General features: G+C 35.9%; 1 protein-coding gene across 2 annotated transcripts in view; it reads left to right on the top strand.

The window, feature by feature from the left end:
- The window catches only part of LOC126830997 (uncharacterized), a 35505-nt gene that overhangs the window by 17043 nt on the left and 2284 nt on the right, over positions 1-16178 (top strand). Inside the window, exons 6-8 of one of the 2 annotated variants that reach the window (XM_050561612.2) lie at positions 10405-10728; positions 13711-13818; positions 14856-14885. In XM_050561612.2, the coding sequence (XP_050417569.1) occupies positions 10405-10728; positions 13711-13818; positions 14856-14885 (462 nt within the window). The remainder of the gene's footprint in view (positions 1-10404; positions 10729-13710; positions 13819-14855; positions 14886-16178) is intronic. The other variant, XM_050561614.2, reaches the window with a different exon arrangement.

Here is a 16178-nt window from a genome sequence, read left to right as displayed (position 1 = left end):
ACTGTCTCGTCTGCACCAGTATTACAAAATAATAATAACAACAAACTAAATAAAGCGGCATATGTGCACAATTAATTTAGAAAAAAAAACACACTGACTCATTTGCAGTTATCTACGTTTAAAATTTTATTATAATTAATTTTACATAGTTATTTTGTAATACTCTAGCAAGACTTTCTCTCATAGATGCTTACCCAAAACAACTTGAGCCTCCCTGATCACCTTCTTGTGGATGTTTTAATACTGTTAACTAAGTAATGTTGCACTGTGTTTAATTGACGAGTTTGTTTTGTTGTTTCTTTATTTTCTGTTAACCTCTACTTATGTTCCAACTTTAGTTATTCCTTGCTTTACTCTGGTGGTAGTAATATCATATGTTTAAAGCTTATATATACTGCACATATAATGTTTTCAGTTGGCGAATATTAGAATTTCAGCTGATGCCTTTGACGTATAAGCCTGGACATTTTAGTAATGGAAATTCTTGTCACTAAATCTTACAACTGATCAACTATTCAACCACTAATGTTTAAAACGTGGTTAGAAGTTATGCAATAGTAATTAATTAGCAGTTGTGTAATTATAATAACCATCACTATTGAATATACCAACCTGGCGTATAGTGGGGTACGATAATCAAGAGACACGGTTTTAACACCTTAGTAATATAATATTTACCTACTTACTACTGCATGTTTACTAATAAGTGTGAATAACTAATTAACATTATGACGACTTGATCTGTTTGTGGCAAATATTTTCAATCGTAAAAGTTATTTGCTGGTATGTTAACAATATCAACTGTAAAGTGTATAACGAGAGGATGATCACGATTGCTAAGTGGGTAAGACGCTGGTTCGCTAGCCACGAGGTCAGGTGTTCGATCCTGCATTGGCCGAGAAAGTTCATCCAGATTTTCCGGCGTGGTTTCCCCTTGTCAGTGATGCAGGACGTAGGGCCTGACAAGGGCAGCTGTCTAGTCGTTCGGATGTGACGGAAAACCGAGGCGTGTATGTTTGTCCCTAAGTTACCTAATGGGTCAATTCCAGTCCTGGGTTAAGGTGGTGTAGTGTTTAACACCAGTTAGATCAGTGTAGCACTGGTGTAACGCTGTGCTAACTCAACCTCAGACCCCCTCTGTATTTGAAATCAGTCCGAGTTAAGGTCTGCGGTGTTGAGGTTGTGTTAAATATGGATCTATTTACACAACATGAACAAAAGTGTCGTATCTGTGTTACCCAAACACTAAGTTATACCTGAGCTCCTCAATTTGTCTATATTTTCAATATCAATTTGCAGATTTAAAAAAAAAAAAAATTTACGTGAAAAAATATTGAGGCAATGAGCTTTGTGCAATATTATTTCTAATTGCATAAACACTTGTTAGACAATAATAACTTGATAAAGTTATTATCTTGTTAAAAATAACTTTAACACTAACCCCTAGGGGTTAAAAAAATTTCAGTTCAAGTCATTTAATACAACACTGGTGTAAAACAGCAGACGACAAAAATGGATTTGTTTTTATTTAAGAATTTCAGATTTAGTTTTTACGCTTAAAATGATGTTTTTACCCATAAATGTCCAAAACGGAAGTCAAAGAAATGTTGATCGCAGACCTGCTGATTTACAAGAAATTCCAGAAAGGAAGTTTCGACTGAATAATGATCAAATCGATGAACTTTCTACTGAATATAATACATGGCGACAACAGAAATTCAACATAGATCCCAGTTATCCAACTTCCCGAAAGCGGTTAGAAGTTTTTCTCAATTACCTTTCGTTTGGTGGTTATTATAGTCAGCCAGCCCATGCATTTGGGATTGCAAGGGGTACTTGTCATTTATTTACACATGAAGTTGCTGATTTTTTGTTTGACATTTTGGACAAATTCATAACATTTCCTCAACCAACTGAACTTGCCAACCTTAGAGATCCAATCCAATTGGCCAACGGCATAAATATGTTTGCGGTATTGTACATTGATGGTATGATTGTTAAAATACAACGCCCATCTCGTGCTGGCGACGCTTTCTTTTGTGACCGACGTGGTAAATCGTGTGATGCCCTGAATGTCGAATATATTGTGGACCGGAGAGGAGTGGTGAGACACATCGTAAGTGGTATCCCTGGCGCTACACATGACAAAACTGCAGCAGAGTGGTCAGCTCAGTTTTTAATGTATTTAAACAATATGCAACCTAATGATGCAGTATTGGGAGATGCAGCTTACAGAGGACTTCATGCCAACGTCTTAACTCCCTTTATAGGCAATAACCTTCAAGCCAATCAGCAGCAATATAATGATGATCATAGGCGTCTCCGTCAAATCGTTGAGCGTACCATTGGCGGAACGGAATTGAAATGGCGTTTAAATCAACTCAAAGAAAACCGACTTCCTGCCAAAAATGATGTCATATTTGCTTCAGGTATTTGCAATTCATTGGGGATGCTATCAGATTCTGAAAGAAATAACCTTTAAGTGCATCGAACAGAAAAATCAAAACATATAGTAATTAATATTACATGTCATTTTAATTAACATGCATTCGGAATCAAAACCCTCAGTGTTCATAAATCCTCACAATGATTAAAACATTTGCAAGAAATATGTAGCCCCCCCCCCCCACCTCCTTATAATATTAATACAAATTATAAAGCCGTTCGCTTAGCTCAACTCGACATATTTACTCAGATACAATAAGCTTCAGTGGTGTGGTGGAAACAAATTTTCAGGCAATAATACTTCTTTAATTGATCCGAAGGACTTTGCCCAAAACATTTGATTCTACATACCTCGATGTTAAGCTGGCCAGCAAAAATTAATAAAACTGATCATGTTCTCCAACCCCTTCTTTTTGTTATTCTCTAGCTCAGATAACCACATCTTTTCCTGTGGTATTATCAGTCTTACATCAGACATTAAAGAACAGCTAAATGTTTTATCTATGGTGATATTGTTCTTGAGTATGCAAACATGGTGCCTTAGTTCGTGCACGACACTTAACACTCGCTGTTCTACAATCAAACCTTAGACATTCATTAAAGAGCGGGTTAGAGAGAATGTCTTTATTCTACTATGCATTGTACCATAACTATGCGATCAGCTATGATATATAAAATGTAAAAACGAACTGTTGCATTGCTATTCCTGGTAAGACAAACGTCTTAAGAAAACAGTAAGAAGTAAACACACAACGTGAAGCAGAAGCAAAGGCAGCTAGAGACAAATTCTAGACGATCACAAGGCTACTAAGATATGATGTGGCGACCGGTTTTCCCACGAACGCTCTCCACGTCTGACAGAAGGCCCATGGTGCTACACCAATTGGTCGAGACTTTGGAACACAATAACTCTCTTTCTAACTGAGGTAGACTTTTCAAACTTGGCGTAGGCATTCATCTGATGACGGAGTTTAATGGTGAACATTGTCTGTTTACTGTAAGCAAAGCTAATCAATCCGATTGGTTGATGCCTTGACGCACGATAACTTTGGCTATAATTAAGTGAGGGTGATGAAACTTCGAGTATAGATTCATTATATCATTACCTTGACTAAGTTCGATAATGAGAATTTTCTGCTTAGGCTAAGGAGCGATAAACAATTTGATTGGTCAAGACTTTGGAACATAACCACTCTGCTTTTAATTGAGGTAGAATGTTTAAACTTGATGTAGATGTTGACTGAGTTCAATGATTAACATTTCGAGCTAAAGCTAAGCTGAGCTAAGCAGTTTCATTGGTCGATGCTTTGAGACAAGATAACTTTGATTCTATCTGATAGAGAGTTATGGAACTTAGTGTATAGTTGATAATCAGTTTGATTACTTGATACTTTTGAAAACAAAATAAGTGTGCGATTAATTAATATGTGTCATCTATTTATTTTGGGATTTCGACGGGGGACATCAGCCTCACTGTTGGCGTGTTTATACACATATGAATGTGGACGAGACGAAGTTCAAAATGTGGTCATGCTCAAAATACATAATAGAGTTTTTTTTGTTGTTTTTTTGTATGTGGATCTTTGGTTTTTCAGTCATAACATATCACTACTTTATCAATGTATTGTCATATTCTACATATCGAAATTTGTTAATTAACATAGATTAAACCAATCGTATCTCTCATAAGGTCTGTCATTGAGTCAAGTGGCGTGGTTTCGATTCACCGGCTGTACGCGACAGAGAGTAGGGTCGCCTGTCCAACCTCGTGGGTTTTCTCCGGGTCTTCCGTCCCCCCTTCCCCCATTGCGAATTATTGAAATGAAATTAAACCATGTGTTAGTACCGAAATGACCTAGTTTGTGTCGAGTGGACGATAAACCCCATTTCTCTCTCGCATTCCCTCTAGAAGTCGTTTTGCTTTTTTGTACTACTGGGGAATATTTGGCATCCTTCATTATAGTCATGGCTAGCTGCATATTTGAACCCCGAATAACAAGTCGAATAACAAAAAACGAATAACGAGGTAGCTTGTCCCTCGTTATTCGCCAATAATGAGGCAGACCACTTCGTTATTCGTTATTAGGTATTCGCCGCTTGAATAACAGTCTAGTTTATTTACGGACGATGCGTCTTGAATCAGTGTTCTACTGGTAGGGGATACGTTGCAATCCATTATTCTATTATCATCTAGTGATCGTTTTCAATTAAATCATGAAATATCCTCATTAAAGATACACTAACACTTTCATATGTGAATCCCGAATAACGAGGTGAAAAACGAATAACAAACAGCTGTTATTCGCTGCTTGAATAACAATGTGGACTGTTTTTCGTCTAGCAGAAGTCGTTTGGCTGTGTTTTATACTACTGGGGGATACTTGGCATCCATCATTTTAGTCATGGCTAGCAGCATATTTGAATCCCGCAAAACAAGTTGAATCACGAAAAATGAATAACGAGGCAGCTTGTCACTCGTTATTCGCAAATAACGAGGCAGGCCACCTCGTTATTCGTTATTCACCGCTTGAATAACAATCTGGTTTATTTACCGACTATACACATCATTTTATCAGTTTTCTACTGCTAAGGGATACTTTGCAATCCATTATTTTATTGTTATCTAGTGATCGTTTTGAATAACGGGATGAAAAACAAAAAACAACAGCTCGTTATTCGCTGCTTGACTAACAATGTGGACTGTTTTTCGTCTAGAATTCGTTTTGCTATGTTTAATACTTCTTGGGGATACTTGGCATCCATCATTCTAGTCATGGCTAGCTGCATATTTTAATCCCGAATAACAAGTTGAATAACGAAGTGGCGTACCCCTCGTTATTCGCCAATAACGAGGTGGTCCACCTCACTATTCGTTACTGGTGAAAAACGATTCAACTTCACACTGCGAACTGTACGTTTACAGCTATATTTTATTCAATCGTCGTCGGCTTACCGAAAATCTTATCAAAGGGACTGTTTGTTAGGATATTATAAACACGATATTATCCTTTCTTACGGTTGATACACAATGCCGTTCCGTATGTTCATACTGAACAGTACACTGTGACCCAATTCACGCTACAATGCCTATTGCTTAAAATATCACGTGTTTTGTTTGACAGCTGCAAGTGAGAGCTACTTCGTTTGCTTGGATGTGTTTGCGCTTGCTAACATTGTATTTCAATATGAATAATAATAACAAATATATATGCATCTGAGGCATATGTTGTCCAATGTGGCAAATAGCGACTTTTTACATGTTTCGGACCTTCGGTCGAAACACATAGCCCTATTGTTGTCGTAAGAGTTTTTATTACGTGTTTCAGACTTTTGGTCGTAACGCACATTGTATTCGTAAGAGTTTTTATTACACTTGTTTCAGGCCTTCGGTCGTAACACGTAATGTTTTCGTAAGAACATTTTTATGGAATTTAGTCAGAGTTTGCCGCCAAAACCCTGCACGATGCAAACATTCCACCAACGTAGATATTGCTGGCCCCCGTGGAACTATGTATTACATATAAATTTGGTCATCTGTGACAAAAATGAATTGTTTTACGGATGGAACCAAAAATAATTTCAGCTTGCCCATATCACGGTTAATTTTTTCAACTGATCTTCGTCGGGTTTTCATTTTTTGATTCGTTGGACTGACGGTTTTTCGAAATTCGGAAGTTTTATCTATTAGTTTTAGCATCAAATATTTTCGTTAGTATTTTTTCGACATTCATGATTACCTCTCTACCTTCGCATATGAGGTATCAGGCTGAAACTTGGTAGGAATAAGGAACACAATAACATTAAAATGTTTAACTGTTTGGCCGCCATTTTGGATTTTACACAAAATATTCAAATCGATATTCAGCAGCCATTTTGATTCAAATTTTCGAAAATATTTTATTTCGATTTTGTTTACATCCGGTTTTACTTTGATTAAACCTGTGCCTTCTATAGTTATCTTGAAATATAGAGATAAATAATATTTAACTTTTAAGGTCATTGATGCTTCCCATAATGATATCTGGTTTTATTTTCTAAAATGCAGTCTTTGGTTTATAAGGATTTGGTTTTTTTAAATCTTGAATATAATGTTCATGTATATGTTTTAAAATATGGTCAGATGTTATTATTATTAATTACACATATCTTATATATATACTGGTTTACTTGGGAGCAATTATATTGAATACTTTCAGAATATTGGGCCCGTCCGATCTAGTCCTGTATGCAGTGACAAACTTTCTGTAAAAAGGGCTAAAATATCTCATCATCAGGATCATATTATGTTCACCGAAATAAATATGAACAAAGATTTTATTTCGGTCTTTATTTCGTTAAATCTAGCAAGGTCCTACTTCGTCATGTGGTGATTTTTGTGGTCTGAAAACAATTTGAGCGTGTCCCACCCATTATAATAAACTGAAAATTGGCAAATTTCGAAGTGATTTCGCAACATGTTCGGTGCACGTGCAAGTGACATTATCTACCAAATAATACAACCCTAACAACAATCCAGATTGCCAGGCGATATGTTTTCGTGTAGTAAGACATGTTTGAATACGGGATTTGTGTACAATTTACAGGAAACGTGTAATTGGCAAATTTCGAAGTGATTTCGCAACATGTTCGGTGCACGTGCAAGTGAAAAAAATCCAGATTGCCAGGCGATATGTTTTCATGTAGTCAGACATGTTTAAATACGGGATTTGTGTACAATTTACAGGAAACGTGTAATTGTACATTTCCTTAGAACTTAAACATTGATAAACCTTTTAAGGCTTCATTACTTTTCGTCTATAGTACACTTATGAGGAGGGGGGGGGGTAAGACGCTGGCTCGCTAGCTCGGAGGTCGAGTGTTCGATATCTGCTTTGGCCGAGAAAGTTCATCAAGATTTTCCGGAGTGGTTCCCCCTTGCCAGTAATGCAGGTTGGACAAGGATAGCTGTCTAGTAGTTCGGATGTGACGAAACACCGAGGTTCCGTGTACACATTGGCGTGCACGTAAAAGACCCCTATTAAACTGTTAAAAGTATATATATATATATATATATATATATATATATATATACAGTGATAAGTATCCTTAAAATACAGTGTCCCATTTGGATTATCACATGGTTTGTTAACATATGAATACACGGCTTATGTAAGATTACATCAAACGTAATGTAGAAATACAACCATGTTATGTCAGTTTGAGATAACTATTAATCAGCTGTATTCACACGGCGGGACGATTTACTCAATACTACCCAATACCACCCTAGTACCACCTCAATATCACCACATACTACCCAATATTACAACGTAATGCTGTAAAATGTGCATATCAATTGAATTTATTCAAAAATAATTAGTTATAGCATGGGAATTGTACTTTAAATGCGATTACCGATCTCTGGCTGTTCCATTTGCCTCCCTATATAACCAAAACAAGCAAAAACTAACCCAATACTACCAAATACTACCACATACTACCCAATATTATCAATTAACAACCTAGTATTGTCAAATAGCAGCATATTAGTATAATTACTACAACGAATATTCTAAAATTTGCAGAAAAATGAAATGTTTGCGCAGTTATCTCCCTTTACAACCGATAAAGAGATTTTAGATTGCTATTCAGATTAATCATCTTCTTTTGCGTTGCAGTTGGTTTCCAAGTCGACGAAACTAAAAAAAGAAAAACAAGTATTTTATTGTGTATATTTTAATCTATTATATATAATTACATCATTATGTTGGAGTATTAGGTAGTATGTCGTTATATTGTAGTGGTATTGGGGTGGTATTGGGTAGTATTGGGTAAATCGTCCCACCCGTATTCACATACTGTCTCGTCTGCACCAGTATTACAAAATAATAATGACAACAAACTTAAGCGGAATATTGTCACAATTCAGAAAAGAACAAATTGATTTATTTGCAGTTATCTGCGTTTAAAATTTCATTATAATTGATTTTACATAATTATTTTGTAATACCCTAGCAAGACTTCCTTTCATAGATGCTTACACAGAACTACTTAAGCTTTCCTGGTCACCTTCTTGTGAATGTTTTAATACTGTTAACTACGTGATGTTACATTGTGTTTAATTGACGAGCTTGTTTTGTTGTTTCCATATTTTCTGTTAATCCCTATTTATGTTCCAACTTTACTCTGGTGGAGGTAATATCATACGTTTAAAGCTTATGTATGCTGCACATATTGTTATGTTTTCAGTTCTCGAATTTCAGCATTTCAGGTGGTACCTTTGACGTATAAAGGCTAGACCTTTTAGTAATGGAAATTTTTGTCGCTAAATCTTACAATTGATCAACTATTCTACACTAATGTTTAAAAATGGTTAAAAGTTATGCAGTAGTAATTAATAAGCAGTTGTGTAATTATAATAACCATCACTATTGAATATACCAACCTGGCGTATAGTGGTGTACGTCAATCAACAGTCACGGGTTTAACACATTAGTAATATAATATTTACCTACTTACTACTGCATGATTAATAATAATTGTAACTATCTAATTAACATTATGACGACTTTGATCTGTTTATGGTAAATATTTTCAATCATAAAAGTTATTTGCTGATACAACAATATCAACATCAACTTTACAGTGTATAAAGACATGCGTTTGTCGTTCAGGAGCAGGGCCTCCGAGGAAACCAGCTCCTGAAAGAGTAATATGTTATTTGTCTAGAATAATTTAACAAACGTGGTGGCGAATTTACTCTTTTCATTGAAAACCTGGTGGTGATTTTCTATTTTGGAGTGTTGATTTTATTTCTTTATTAGCTATTTCTAATCAGAAAAAAGATTTGCAAGATTCATATGTAGGCGTTTTGCTCATTCAGAGAGTGATTTTTCACTCTTTTTTTCTAATTCAGAGAGTGGTTTTCACTCTATTCTCTAATTCATTATTCAATATTTTGCAAATGTGTCATTATTAATTTTTTTAGGTTTAATTACAACATTGACCTTGTAAAATATTTCACAGTAAGTCATGTTTACTAGCACACACACGCGTGTCACATACATCACATGTTTAGCAATATGAGCTTTCTTCAAACGTTTGATAGTTAAAGTAGCCCATTTCGGTTTAATTATTAATATTGTTGGTATTCCGTGCCATTTCTAGAATATTTTTGGTTCCGAAATTTATGTCAATCTAACGCTTAGTAAATTCCGAACAAGTGACATTGCGTGCAGAGAAGGGGCGTTTTGTCCGATTTTCACGAAATTAAAACTTAACCGTCATTAGGGTGTAACGTTGATATTTTTGAACGGTTGTGAAAATCGGATAAAAATTGTAGCCTTTAGAGGGACTGAAGCTAAGAACGTGACTTTTCGTACAATCAGGTACCATAAGCCAGGAAGTTATAGTACGATATGCGAGAATATCGAAATGCTCTAAGATGTTCGGTTTATAAACATACACTTTAAATTTCATCAAAATCGGATACAAAAGGTGACCTCTAGAGTACCCACAATCTAAAAACGTGATTTTTCGTAGAGGCGGGCCATATTCCATGAAGTTACAGTCCAACACATGCCAATATGGAAAGGAAACGGGATCTTGGGGATATCAATTACCCATATTTCAGGTTTCGTCAAAATCGGATACAAATTGTGACCTGTAGAGTGTCCACAAACAAATGTGAGCAGGCGTCCGGACGGACAGGGGTGACGACGATATTATATACGTCAACATGAAAATGTGGGCGTATAAAAATTCTTCCAAGCTTCACTAGCAGTCCTCGAAATAGAGTTTTTTCTATCACGGCACCAACTATCAGAAGACCCTTACGCGCAAGCGAATTACTGAAATAAAATTGAATCAAATGCTAGTCCCGAAATAATATAGTTTGCGTTAACCCCCCCCCCCTACAATAGTTGATATATTACAGGTATAATTCATACGTGCTTGCAATTATTATGTTATATATTACAGGTGTAACAGTTGAAATTACAACATATCCCGATCCATTGATAGACGGTGGTTCCGCAAATGTAACGTGTACCACTTCTGAAATTGCTATAATTACTAAGGATGGTGTACAGGTAACTCTTTGTAATGTATCTACAGCATACTGTAATATTACTCCTGATTCAAATACCTCCACTACCAAATACAACTACAATAGATACTATACAGTTAGTAAAACTAGTGACAGTGTAACTGTTCATATAGCTAATGTATCCAAAGACAGGGATAATGGAACATGGAAATGTGAAACATTGGCGGGCGAGGACTATAAATTCATAAATGTGACCGGTAAGTGCATTATCTATTACATTTATATTACAACCCGCGGAAAAGTGACGGTATATGGATATTTTCATGTAGACATTAAGAAAAGATAATTATTGTTTTTATAAGCCCACATTTTGATGTGGACGTATATGTCGGCGCCCCTGTACGTACGGAAGTCCGTCCGTCCACAATTTGTGTATGGACAGTCTACAGTCAAAATTTGTATCCGATTTTGAAGAAACTTGATATATGATCATATCCCATAGATATCGGTTTCTGTCGACATTTTCGCATATCGGATCGTTACTTCCTGGATTATGGCCCCTGATTGCACGAAAACATCATAGCCTTTTCAGCTTGTGAAGGTCACAATTTGTATCCGATTTAAAAAAAAGAACAATATTGAAATAATATAACACCGTTACACCATAATGGCGACCGAGTTCGAATTTCTTGAAAATAGGACCAAAGCTGTCCGACAAAATGGCCACTCCTTGTACGTGCGTACAAAGTGTAAAAGTATGTAATACTATGGCTGATACCCTCTAGAAGTCACAATTTTTATTCGATTTTGATGAAACGTCAAATATGAAGAGTCCCGGGGAAGAACGATGTAAGTCACTTTTTCAACCAACCTCAGTTAATTGCGCCATCTGGTAGCAAATTGTATAACTGTGGAACAATCTATTTCAGGTATGTGTTTATATCCCAAAGATCTCGGTAGTTGCGCATATCGGACCGTAACTTTGTGGATTATGGCCCCTGAGTGTACAAACAATTGCGATTTATTTTAGCTTTTACATCGTAAAAATCGAAATGAAACTGTCAGACAAAATGGCCATGCAAATAGTGTAAAAAAAATGTAATAACAAGGTTGTGGACCGTCTAAACGACGCACTCTCTCCGATTTTGACCCCTGATTGTACGCAAATATATGGTATGTTTTACTTGTGAACCCCCTAGAGGCCATAATGTTTATCCGATTAAAACATGCGTTTGAATGTATCATCGCTACACCACAATGATGGCTGAGTTCGAATTTCGTTAGAAAATGGACAGAAACTGCCAGACACATTGGCCGCTTCATGTATGCAAACCCTTAAGAGGTCACAATTTTTATCTGATTTTTATGAAACATAAAATATAATATGTTTATATTCCAAAGATCTCGGTTTCTTGCGATAGTCGCGCATATTGAACCGTAACCTCCTTGATTATAACCCCTGATTTTACCAAAAATAAAATAAAACGTTTTTAGCTTGTGGAACCTCTGGCGGTCACAGCTTGTTTCCGATTTAAAACACGTTTCAATCGTTCACCGTTACGGGTGAGTTTGAATTTCTTGAAAATTGGACCGAAACTGACCGACAAAATGGTCGCTCATAGGGACACAGGAAAACAGAAAAAAAGGTTGTATATGTTAAAGAGGATTATAGCGAAAGGGTCGGACATTGTAGAAAAAAGCTGAGGGCATCTTTGCTGAAAATGGTAGGGGGAAATCCTCACGAGAAGCTATGACAAACTGATCTGTTAACCGAGCCTTTGTTTACAATGAACAGCTAAACAGTATTCTGGCTTGTGATGGTAGAGGTGTACCAGATGAGCTCATCATAGAACAATAGGGGTGTGGCCAAGGCTCGAGTAGTACATCATTTATTAATACCTTTTCATTAATTTCATTACATATTAACGGTCTTAAAGACGTGTTTATGAAAATTTTGTACATATGTTATTACCGAATTCACAAACTTACTACCAAATCATGAAGCATTCTCACTTGTTAGAGAACACGGGGGTAAGGGAGATTAACGGAGGGCGAGGGATGTATATATTTGTCTATAAAATAAAAGTATTCGTTCAGTGATATAGCTGGAGATCTCAATTCTGAAAGGAATTTGGGATTCAGAACAAGATTTTATGTTGGATGATTATGTTGCTTACTTATGCTGTAAAGATAATTATGATGTAAATACATTTGATATTATCAGAAAGTCCAAAGACATCGTCGTAAACAAATATGGCATATCGCTTTTAATGTGTCACACTTTTGATATTCGCATTCTCGATAGTAGAATTGGTATGGATAAAGAAGGTAATTGATTTGTGATCGTTTCAAATACAATCTATGACCTGACCATCAAATTTGAAATCCTGATTATTTCTCAACCCATTGTAATTGAATTAACCTACAGTACCAACAAAGATCGATTATGCCATGTCGGAAGAACAGGCTGTCGTTCAAAAGAAAGTCAGATGGAACAATTCCCAAAAATCTACACTCTTCCAAGCTTTTTCAAACAATGAAAACAATTATTACAAATACAGCCAAGTGCGCCTGTTATCAATATGTAGTTCTTGATTGGGCGCCGTCTTCATTAGCCTAGTCGGCTGCAGTACAGTAGGCAATTTAAAACTCCCATTTCATTTTCATCGATCGAGTAAATTTATGCAGAGCAAAGAATGCTCGTTTTGTGATAGCCTTTGTGAGTCTTAGATGTGATCCTTTTTATTATATAGTTTGTCGTCCAATTTACTCCGAACAAACCGATATCCGAGCATTGTTAGAAGTTAGTTTCAAATACATTTATGTCATGTATTAATATTAATTGTAGTTTGGAGGGCACTGTATATTGTTGACAATACCCTAGCTGACATAAACCATATCTGAGGCATTAAAGGTGCGATAACAGGCTGGGTGGATGCTTTGGTGGCCGAATTGTCTATCGCATGCGTTTTAGAACCGAAGTTCTACCATTTAGTAAAGTCACGTTGTTTCGATCCAACAATTTCATGTGATAACCCTGGGCAATTTGTCTGATTTTCGTCCACTGCAAGAGATCCATTTGCAGAATATGTTTGTCCCAAACTTACCTAATGTATCAGTGGATACAGCAAGGGGAAGGGTAAGACACTTTTTGAAAATGTAGATAAAACCAGTGACAACATGCCAGTTAAGTATATGATGTCAGTTTTAATCTTAAGCAAATTATGTTCATATTTTAGCACAAGAAACGCTCACGGCGGGAGAAATAACAGGAATTGTTGTGGGCTGTATTGCTGTCGTTGTGATTATCATTGTAGTTATTGTTGTCGTGTTCAAAAGACCAGTAGGCAGGTTTACCTTTATATTTATTTGATATATTTACGGAGGGCTGTGGGGGCAACTGGAAAGAATTGCCTGGATCCGGGCTCATGTTTCCTATTTAAGATTTAAATATAAAGCTGGCCGCTCCTGCTATAATAATTCTAACATAGATAAAGAAGAATTTTAGTCAAATTACTCTATTCAGAGCGAAGTTGAGAGTGTATAGACATTTGCCAAGATATAAGCGATTGTCAAGTACCAATGACGAAATATCGAGTGTAAGTCCTTTCATTGGGTGACGACCATAATAACGTTAAATTATTATACGGCGCGGATGATCTAATCCATTCCATATATATTGCATCCGATGGTCCAGAGAGTTCATGTTTGGCTTTGTATGTAAACCAAATATCTAAATACTAATTTATATAAGATTGGTAATATTTTTCCTTAACATTTCAATGTTTATAATTAATATCAATATACGGGGCTGCATATGTTACCCCACAAAGTAATCTAATTCCATGTGAATTAGTTTAAAGGTCACCGGAAAAGGTTTATATATATATTTTTAAATAATGCAAGTAATAATGCCAACATATCCTTTCCATAAGTACATAAACAATCTGTGACGTCATTTTAGTCCTTCTGCTCATATTCTAGTCTATATTTCGATGTGCAGAAGGACTAAAATGACGTCACAGATTGCTTTTTGACGGAAAGTTCCGACTACCTACGGAGAACGGCGGAAATTACTAATATTGAAATTTACCTGTTGCAGGTAATATTGACGTTCGGGCTCGGGTTATACTTATGGAAAGGATGTGTTGACATAATTGCTTGCATTATTTAAAAAAAAATGATGCTTTTCCGGTGACCTTTAATATGTGTAAAGTCACTGTGTTAAAAAAGGGAGTGGATTTATTGGTGATGTTAGAATTCAGCAGCGTTTATTTGCCCAGTTGGGCTAATGAACACGGGGCCAATGTTAAGAATATCTTAATTGTCATTGCGTATTAAGGATCTAAAAGAAATGGCTAATAGACATATATATTTTTTTTAGTGTGTTGCTTCACAGAAACACGAGCAATGAGTACGTATACCTAAAACAACTTTATTTCTATCGTTTAGCGTAACACAAAGTAGTGCAGCATTACGGTTGAGCTAATATTTTGTGTCCCCCGCCTTTCGACGGGTTCGTCCGTTTGTCTGCCCGTCTCTCTTTCTAATTGAGCTAGAATGTTCAAACTTGGTATAGGTGTTTATTAGGTCAATACCTTGATTGAGGTCGAAGATAGCATTTTCTGTTGAGAGTAAGCAGAGATAAGGTGCTTCGGGACACGATAACTTTAGTCCTAATTAAGTGAGAGTGGTGAAACTTGGTGTATAGTTTTAATCACATTAATACCTTGACTAAGTTAGATAATGAGCATTTTCTGCTCAGGGGCGATAAGCAATTTGATTGGTCAAAACTTTGGAACATAACAACTCTGCTTTTAATTGAGGTAGAATGGTTAAACTCGATGTAGATGTTCATGTGAATGTCTTGACTGAGTTCAATGATGAACATTTCGAGCTAAAGCTAAGCAGAGGTAATCAATTTCATTGGCCATTGCTTTGGGACAAGATAATCTTGATTCTATCTGATAGAGAGTGATGAAACTTAATGTATAGTTTGATTGCTCGATACTTTTGAAAAAAAATAAATGTGCAATTAATTATAATATGTGTCATCTTTCCATTTTGGGATTTCGGCGGGGGACATCAGCCTTACTTCTTGAATTATGGCCCTTGATTGTACGAAAAAATCGCTTTTTGTTTAGAATTCAATATTAATAAATTTCATTCAATATTGATGTCGTTATCTTGCCGTGAAACTATAGGATCCTAATATCCAATATTTAAGACACAATTAACATTTTATAATCAGCACACGAGTCATGCACCCTGTGGGTGCCATTTTGTAATGAACAAATAAAAACGTATCCTACAACACAATGTAAACGTAATTGGTAAAGGCTTATTCACAAACGACAAAATAATAATTTTAAAAAATATACAGAATGCACTAAGCTGGCGTAAACGACTGACGTTCAATTTGAACCGTTTGCGTATTTCACCGAACATAACTGATTAGAAATTACATTATTGTTTTCAAAATTGAATATAACTCACTTACTTAAATTCGTATTACATTAATATGTGCTTTTAGAACCATTTTTGTATATTTCAAGGTTCCAAACAATATAGCCACACGCCCTTAAGAAAGTCAATTTCCTAAAGCTCCAGGATTTCCAGGCATTTCTTTGCCATATCATACCACGAGAATCTATAAGCTATAACGGCTTAAAATATTCGAGTGTGTTACCCGGCTTATTTCTGTATT

This window comes from Patella vulgata, chromosome 8 (assembly GCF_932274485.2).
Source record: "Patella vulgata chromosome 8, xgPatVulg1.2, whole genome shotgun sequence".
Taxonomy (NCBI): domain Eukaryota; kingdom Metazoa; phylum Mollusca; class Gastropoda; family Patellidae; genus Patella; species Patella vulgata.
Note: the sequence above shows the minus strand (reverse complement) of the source record. Positions and strands in the feature narration are given on the sequence as shown.